The 9,207-nt window shown below is 53.2% G+C and overlaps 1 protein-coding gene across 1 annotated transcript in view; it reads right to left on the reverse strand.

Moving 5' to 3' along the window:
- Positions 1 to 1,094: 1,094 nt before the first annotated feature.
- The window catches only part of PKM (pyruvate kinase, muscle), a 12,171-nt gene continuing 4,058 nt past the window's right edge, over positions 1,095 to 9,207 (reverse strand). Inside the window, 5 exon segments of the mRNA XM_008571054.1 lie at positions 1,095 to 1,766; positions 2,441 to 2,622; positions 4,631 to 4,797; positions 8,648 to 8,800; positions 9,015 to 9,165. Of these exon segments, the coding sequence (XP_008569276.1) occupies positions 1,660 to 1,766; positions 2,441 to 2,622; positions 4,631 to 4,797; positions 8,648 to 8,800; positions 9,015 to 9,165 (760 nt within the window). The 3' untranslated portion in view covers positions 1,095 to 1,659.

Consider the following 9,207-nt stretch of genomic DNA (forward strand, 5'->3'; position numbering starts at 1 on the left):
CGGGACGGGCACAGCCCATTGGCCGTTCCTGCTCTCCCGCCGACCGCCCAGGTGGAGTCCCAAGCTCCGCGCAGATCCTAGCGCTTGGTCCCCAGATTGGAAGGTCCCGGAGGCCAGGGCCTGGGTCTGCACCTCCTGTCCCTCACATCGAGGGGCTTGCGTGCCCTCCGGGCTCTTCCTCTTCCGTCCTCCTAGTCTTGGAGCTCGGTGCCCTCTGCAGAAACCGATTCCCGCCTTCCTCCAACCCCTCCCAACACTGAGCGCCAGGGTAAGTCTCAATTTCTCTTGACATCAAAGCGAGGTGAAGAGTAGGAAACACCAGAGGGGATTTTGAACTTGATAGTCGGACAGGCGGGTCACCACCAGGAGCCCGAGAGCCAGTGCTTTCACACTTACCAGTTAACTTTACTGTCTCCCCAAAGAATAAGCTTTTGGAGTCTGCGGAGAGTGTGAAGATGGCCAAAGATCAAAGACAAGGAAGTACAGGAAATACGGGTAGAAAAGCTCATTGGCAGGGATGTGGCAATGAACCGAGGGGGACTTGATCCCATGCCCAACCTTCTCCCACCGTCTTGGCCCTGCTGTAGCATGGCGGGAGGGGCCCAAGGGGAGCCTAGATCCTCAACTGTTCTGGGACCTGGGAGCAGACCCCAAGCTCAGGTGCCCAGAGCAGGACTCCTCCTACAGCTCCATTGAGGGGTCTCCATCTTAGAGGCCAAAGGGAGGGAGGGCCAGGGAAAGGGCTGCTTCACTCCTTGGGTTTACCCACCAGAGCAGGAGGGTGAGGGGCCCTTGTGCCTGCCCTCTCCCATCGCCAAATAAACCATTAGAATCTCTGCAGCTGCAGGAGCTTCTAGACACAGATACCACACCTAACCAGAGGGCTGAAGGGGGTAACCTTTACCCTGAGGATAATCAGCTACCGCCTTCCCAGCACCTCTGCACCCTGGAGATCCACAGGATGGCAGATAACCTGATATCATCTACCATATCACCCCTGAGGCACAAGGTCATTGTCATTTGAACCCTGCTCAGATGGCAGAGTTCAACCACCTGACCCCCCTACCCTGCCCCAGCAGAAAGGAGAGAAAACAGGTGTTCCAGCTGTTATTTATTGACATACAGGTAGGCTCTATAGCAACAGGCCTGGAGGCGGCTGCAGTAGTGGGGAAAATGGAAGGTGGAGAGTGGAGTGTTTGTCTGCAGCTGAGTGGAGTGCAAATACAGAAGAGCACAGTGCACAACAAGGTGGGAGTACAACAGGTGAGGGGGTGGGGAAGCAAGGAAGGGCCAGGGCCCCTGATCGTGCTGGCTGACTCCTGACCCCAGGCCAGAGTTGGGAGTTCCATTTTCTACAGGATCTGAATAGAGTACACAAAGGAGGGGGAGCTGTTGCCCTCTTACAATAAGCTTGGGAGGTCTCATTCCTCTTCGTCCCTTGCTTGGGTGGGGCCACATGATGAGCAGCCAGCCTCTGGGCTACCCGCCCTGAGGGTCTAAAAACAGCCATGTTTACAGAGGCATTCGTCTTGTTCCCTGGTGTCCCAGCCCACCAGTGCCACGCTACAGCCCAGAGTGAGCACTACAAGCATTGCTGGCCTAATGGATGGGTTGGGGGAGGGGATAGGACAGGGGCTGGAAGAGGGGCTCCAGGGTGCATCACGGCACAGGCACTACACGCATGGTGTTGGTGAAACCAGAGCCAGGGCGCCACCCGGTCAGCACAATGACCACATCTCCCTTCTTGAAGAATCCTCGGGCCTTGCCTGGAGGAAAGAGAGATTAGTGAGTAAAAGCCAAGCCAGGCAGGTCCAGACACCTGGGCGACTGTCCTACAGCCAGAGGCAGCAAACGGGACTGGATAACCATTACTTCCTCAAACCACAAGGTGGCGCCAGCCTCACAGCTCAGGCAACTGGGAAGAGGGAAGCGCAGAGATTCACAGGGACATATATTCTAGCAGGTGGAGAGTCTTGCCAAAGGTCAGAGCTAGCTACTTCCTCTTATCCCATGACATCCTACTTTATACCGGGACACAGGCCACATCAGTACAAAATTTGTGTGTGTGTGCCATCCCACAGTGTAGGAGCTCCAGACAATTTCATAAAGAAAAAACCCTCAGTAATGAGCACATGCCAACAAACGGACAATTTTGCTTTGCGCCCCAGACTGGAAAAGTGAGGTGAAGAACGAGTTGCTCAGCCTACAACTCAGGCCCCTCTTCCATCCTGGGCTCAGCCCGGCTCAGCCCAGGACTTCAGGGAATGGGAGAGGACTGAGAACACTACCAGTGAGGGTGAGGAGTGGTCAGCTGGGCCTCTTGCCTCCCTCAGGCCTACATGTTCCCCTTTTACTTCCCCCAAACTTTCAGGGTCTCAAAGAAGCCAGTGCTCAAGAACCACCACCCCTCCAGCTCTAGCCCTTGCTCCCAGCCACATACCAACATTCATGGCCAAATTCACCCGGAGGTCCACATCTTCAGCCCAGGCCTCCTGAACCGGGTCCTTACACAGCACAGGAAAGATGCCACGGTACAAGTGGGCCTGGCGCGCTGTCTGGTGATTCCGTGTCACAGCAATAATGGGGGCACGTGGGCGGTATCTGGCTACCTGGTGAGCAGACCTGAAACAGGATGGGGGACAGGCAGAAGAGATCATTACACAGTGTCCCAGGAGCCTCTTGGGAAGCGCCTCAGGGCCTTCAGCAATAGTTCACCCCTAATCCAATTCACTATGCCATCCTGAAGGCTCTGGCCACTTTAACATCTGCTCCCTGGGCCCACCTCCAAGAGCAAGGAGATGTTCCTAAGGCTGGGGCAGCCCCTCATCCCACAGCCTCCCAGCATGCCATGCTGCCCTTTGCCCTCCACCCCTTCCCCCTGGCCAAGGCCCCAGGATCATCCTAAGTCAGCAAGGTCAGTCTCACTCACTTACCCCACATGGACCATGGCTGGCAGAACCCCTCCCACACCCTTAACTTTTCCATTCTGGCACAACCTCATTGGCACCCCTTCCTCTTCTGCCAGCAACAGCTACAAGCCAAGCAGCATGTGGAGAGCACCTGACTCTTGACATCTGAAAAGAACTGGCTGCATGGCCCCAAGATGACAGCAAGACAGCACAGTGACCCTTTCTGGGCTGGAACCTACTTGTCTTTGGGGCTCAAAGACAGATGGCCACCAGTGTACCAGACAGGGAAATAGTGAACAGTCCCTGGGAATCAATAACTTAATGCTTCTCTACTGCTGTGCCCTCTCCCCACATGTGCCCCCAGGGCAGTGAAATAGTCCCAGCAACGGAACTTTAGAGCCCGAGAGTCAAGCTTAGAAATCTGGGTGCTATCCAGGAGGCAAGAACAAGACAGGGGTGTAGTGTGGGAACAACTCTGTCAAGGCTCCTCTAGGAGGCAGGGGACCTCTGTGAAGCCCCTATGCCAGGTCCTTCCTTGAACATTGATTGACACCATACTTGTAGTGGCAGAGGTGTCTCCAGAGTTGGGGGGGGTGGCTTGTTGAAGGAATCAGGCCCCAGAAGGCAAGCTATGAGGACACTCAACAGGTTGTCAGGGGAACTTAAGCCATGTCACAGCAGAGAATGCCCTCCTTAAGGCCTGGACTCCATACAAAAACTTCATTGGGAAGCAGGTGCTGAAGTCAGGATGAGCTGCATGAAATCCCAGAAGAGGAAAGCTAAAAATAGCCAAATACCAAGGGCTGGACCTTTTTACAAAGGTCAACCCTAATGGTCAGAGCTGCTTAGCCAAGAGTAGGAGGCTTGAGCCCTCTGTTGAGGGCATCTGCACAGATCTTATGTCCCGGGTATGCAGATGGCCCACCTGCTGCTGCTCCTCAGTGCACGGACACTGCCTGTCTGACTCTGCTCTGGCCTCAGCTCTTCCAGGAAAGCCTAGCTACCCCATGAGCAGTCCCGGGTATGCAGATGGCCCACCTGCTGCTGCTCCTCAGTGCACGGACACTGCCTGTCTGCTCTGCTCTGGCCTCAGCTCTTCCAGGAAAGCCTAGCTACCCCATGAGCAGGCAGGAGGAGCACACTCCCAAAAGAGGAGAGTGGAGGACATTAACTCAGTGTCCCGGGCTAGGAAGGGATCCCAAGTCCAAGGCCAAGCACAGGCCAGCGTGTCCTCAGCCTGGCTGCATTGCCCCACAGATGCCAGCAAGACAGCACAACAACTTTTCCTGGGCTAGAACCCACTTGTTTGGGGCTCAAAGACAGATGGCCACCAGTGCACCAAATGGGGGCAGTGAAGAGCACTAATTTTCCCAACTTAATTTTTAAAGAGCACACAGTAGATGGAATGAGCAAAAATGGTGATCTTCCAATGTTTTAGAAGACCAGCTTTTAAATATCAAATAACCACTCATAGTATAGTCACCCTCTCTGTTGTTATGCAAAAAAACCCCAGTTCACCGTGAGGGTGTACACTTGCTCTGGATCCAAATGGTCTAACACGCCTTATGAGTGCTGCCTCAAGTCCTTGGGCCTAGGTGGCAGGCAGAGTGGTCTTACCTTGGCCCAGTGCCATCTGAATGCTGTTCAATGCACTGCTCCCAGGACCCCAAAGGAGAGGTGCACAGAGCAGGGCATCCCAGGGAGCCGCTGCTGCCTCCTACCTGCCAGACTTGGTGAGGACGATTATGGCCCCACTGCAGCACTTGAAGGAGGCCTCCACGGCGCCCACGGCGGCGGCTTCTGTGGGGTCGCTGGTAATGGGCGCCAGGCGGCGGAGCTCCTCAAATAATTGCAAGTGGTAGATGGCGGCCTCTGCCTCACGGGCAATCTAGGGGAGTAACATCCGTCCAGAGGGACGAGAGGGGGACAGAGCGTTGTCACAAAGGGAGAGGGAAGGGAGAGTCACATGGACAGCTGGTGAGGAACATGTCCCTGTACAAAGGCCAAGAGGAGCCCAATCACTGGAGATTCTGAGGTGAGCAAGATCGAGCCTGTACAGGAACCCATCCTTCACCAGGTGCCTGTGACCTCTGCTGTGCCTACTGATCCATATGACCTTTGGTCCTGCCCTGCCATGACCTCCCTGACTGTCTTCCTGAAGATGGGAAAAGAGGCTCTGAGCCCAGGCGCATGGCTGGCCTGGCCATCTTCTCCTAGAGCAGCTGGAGCAAGAGCTGGTTATCCTGCAGTGTTACCTGCCCTCAGGGCCCTACCTGCCAGATTCCGTCAGAACTATCAAAGCTGCTGCTAAACATTTATAAGAAGCCTCCACGCTGCCCATGGCCATGGCCTCCATGAGGTCTGTGGAGTGACTGGAGGCTCGCACCAGTTCTTCAAACAGCTTGCGATGGAACATGGCTGCCTCAGCCTCACGAGCTATCTGTAAGGTTTAGGGGAGGGGGGCAAGGAAGAGGGAGGAAGGAGGAAAAAAAAGAGAGACAACACACGGAAAGACAGAATGGGAATTAATCAGAGGAAGGTCACTGGAGGTTAACTGGCTAATTGTGTCCTTCAGGCAGATACAGAGGCAGGGTGGTCAAAGTCCAGCTGTTCTGGGAGGTGGAGAGAATTATCTGCCTCAACTGCTACTTCCCCTCCAATACACGGGAAATTGGTTCTGGAAGGATCTTTTTGATTGGGGGTGGAGGGATATGGCGGTAGGCTCTAGAGCCTTGGCAGGGAAACACGCCCAGGCTGGGCTACACCATTCCCTGGCAGAGGACTTGACCACACTGCCTCATGACACGACTCACAGGAAGGAACAGGCCTCCCCTCCTCACATGGCTGTCTGCTTCTGGCAGGGCTTCCTGCCCAGCTTCCATGCACATGTGGAGGGAGTGCTTGCTCAGCTTCAGGCATAGAGATTCTGCGAGCCTCGCCCGTGGCTGCCTGCCACGGAAACAGACTGAGTCAGACAAAGCCAAAGCTTGGCAGCTTAGCTGAGTTCTAAGCAGGGGAACGGAGACCTCTGGTTAACTTGTGAGGGGCACACTGAACAGCCATGTGAAGAGACAGATGCCTGTGGAAGCATGCGGACACATTTAACAAGACACTTGATTAAAATCTGATTAAAATCGTCAGGAGAAAGCCTTTGAGTTATTTACACACTACCTGCCCAGATAATTAGGAAGAAAACTTAAGCTTTTGAGGATTATAAGAGGATTATAATGCAATGGCCAGCATCTCAGTGAACAATGGGTGAAGGAAGAATCAGTAAAACCATCTCATTAATTTGACAGTATAAGCAGACGTGGCAAGATCTACTAGGTTAAAGGAGTTCTTTCTGGAAGAATGGAATGCATGCAACCCAAAGGACAGAGGACATGAACAGGAAACAACCATACCTGCTACTGCCTAGCTCTTAGTTATGGGTCATTAATTGCATCAGTTAGACCCAGGAGAAAGCAGTGAACAATAAAGAGGAGAAGCTGTCGCCAATGTTAAATGATGACACAGAAAGGAGAGGCCTGCACCACCTGAAGGGACAGCTACAGCCTGGCCTAGACCCCATACTTATCTCCCGGGCAGTACCATACCATCCATGCCTTGCTGTTCTAAGATGTCTGTTCATAGGAAAGACCAGGTTATGGAAGAAAGGACACAGAATTCAGAACCTAGAGACTGAGTCTTAGTTTCTGACCACACTACAAGCCCCAGATGGAGATCTATCCTCACCTCCTGCTAGATGGAGCACTATGTCACAGGAGACAAGACTGGTTTTGGAGTCATCAGACATGGGTTCAAACCCAGCCTTTACTACCACGTAACTCATCTATAAACTGAGATTATGGGAGTTATGAAAATTACATCAATGTACACACAAAAGGACTTATCAGACCTTTAGTAGCAATAGCAGTGAATATTTAATCCTAAGGCTTTAATGAAACATATCTCATCTAATCCATTTTACAGATAAGGTCATGAGAGGCTGAGTGACTTGTCCAAAGACTCATAAAAGTCCCCACAGTCTAAGTGGTTTCATGATTCAGTAAATCGAGTCAAGGTCAGCCACCCTCCCACCTCTGAGGCCATGAGGTCAGACAATTAAGCAAGGCAATTAGAGAAGGGACATGGGGAGAGACCCACAAAAGGCAGTCACTCTAGAGGTGACTGATTCAAGGTACACTGTCTCCTGGGAGAGAAAAGCACCTTCCCACCATGGGGCAGTTGTGAGAATGTACCAAGAGTACCTGAGCATCCAAACAGCTAACACATCGCGCAAACAGGATGACACAAATGTCCCTCGGAAAGGGATTGATCTGTACCGATTTCAATATGGGGAAATCTGCCAAGAATGCTGACAGCCCAGAAGACATTGTTAGTCAAAAACAAACTCAGGGGCCGGCCCGGTGGCGCACTGGAGAGTGCGGCGCTCCCGCCGAGGGTTCGGATCCCATGTGGAGACCGGTTCCCGCTCACTGGCTGAGTGCGGTGCGGGCGCAACACCGAGGGTTGCGATCCCATTACCGGTCAGTAAAAAAGACAAAAAGGAAAAAAAAAAAAAACTCAGCTTACCACTGAAAGAGTGTTTAACATAAAATGACATGTCTTCTCTGGAAGTTGTTTAAGCCCAATAACAGGATACATAGAAAGTGAAGGAGGAAAGAATAATGCCTAGTCCAGAGTTGGTTGTGTTTTTTTTTTCCCTTGGTTGTTTTAAATTTGGGGGCTGGGATCACACACAGAGGGCAGGGAGTCCTTTGTAGGCTGGAAAAGGAATAGGAAAACTAAAGAAAAACCATCTCCAGAAAAAGGGCAAGTTCACTGAGCGTCATACAGACTGACCTAAGACTATCGGGAGAAAGTTAATTTATACACTCATTTTACCAGGTACAAGTAACCCTGACAACTGATCCTGAGTTAACTCTTCAGTAAGCTCTAGAGCAGGAGCAGACAGGGCAGAGGAACTGAGCCTCCCACCCTGAGATGCAGGCAGGCAGTGGGACACGGCCGAGCTGTCTTGAAGAGCTAGCTGCCAGAAGAGCTTTCATGATGCCGAGTGCAAGCCTGCCAGGGTCACCACCCTTCCACCCCTATTTGTGAACCTGAAGCCAGTCACTTAGCCCCACTTTCTGATCTTCGGTGAGTGCATCAGCTGCATCCACCCCAATGGCACAGCAAAGCAGGTCCTGCCACAGGCGTCATGCAAGGCAGCTCATGGGCAGCTCAGTGTGGCAGCAGCTCCACTGTAGGCCACAGAGGCCCGGGAGGGAGCACCAATCTGTGGGACGGGTGGGGAAACAAACTGGAAGCCAAAGGAGAGGACAGCTGGGAGTGGGAGCCCCTGGCCTTTTTTTTTTCAGAATAGGGCAGAGGCACTCAGGCCCTCTGGACTGTCCAGAAAGAGACACAAGGCAACCTCTGACTGCGTAAGTATCCCAGGACTTAAGCCAATGGAGGGATTCACAGCCTTGAAGCCAGGAGTGAATTGTGCGACGTCTGAAGGAGGATGTCTCCAGAGGAGGACACAGAAGGGGGTTATAGCAAGGAAGACAGAATGATAAAAAACAAGACAACCCACCCCCACCTCCACCCCCTCACTCTCATTGCTGTGACTTGGAGGATAATGAAAGCCCGTGGGTAGGAGGATGTGGAAGCCTAAAAGGCTCTGTATGAGAGCATGCCTCCATCCCAACCCAGCCTGACGCCAGCGGGAGGGGCAGGCTGGAAGAACTCACCAGGTGCTGCATGCGAACAGCCTCCAGAGGGTAGTCTCCTTTGGCTGTCTCTCCAGACAGCATAATGCAGTCAGCTCCATCCAACACTGCATTGGCCACGTCGCTCCCCTCGGCCCGGGTGGGGCGGGGCTTCTTGATCATGCTCTCCAGCATCTGGGAGGGGACAGAGCATCAGTGAGACATGGCCTGGGCTGTCTTCAGAGACAAATGATTGCAAGCTGATCCCCTGGATAGTGGTAGGTGCAGGGGTAAAGAGGATGTGTGTGTGTGGGTTACAGGTTCCATGGGAAGAGATCAGGCACAGCCTCCAAAGCTTTCCTATCCAAGCATGCGAGTGTGCACAGGAGGACGTGGGAGGGACACATGCCTGTGTGGCACAGATGACAGGCTTCCCAGCTCGGTTGCACCGCCCAATCATCATCTTCTGAGCAAGGAAGACCTTCTCTGCAGGAATCTCAATACCTAGATCACCACGAGCCACCATGATCCCATCGCTGGCCTCCAGGATCTCATCAAACCTGACAGGGAAGGTGGGGAAGAGAAAGGCGGGGGGGGGGGGG

The sequence above is a fragment of the Galeopterus variegatus genome, unplaced genomic scaffold (genome assembly GCF_000696425.1).
Source record: "Galeopterus variegatus unplaced genomic scaffold, G_variegatus-3.0.2 Scaffold657, whole genome shotgun sequence".
In the NCBI taxonomy this organism is placed as follows: domain Eukaryota; kingdom Metazoa; phylum Chordata; class Mammalia; order Dermoptera; family Cynocephalidae; genus Galeopterus; species Galeopterus variegatus.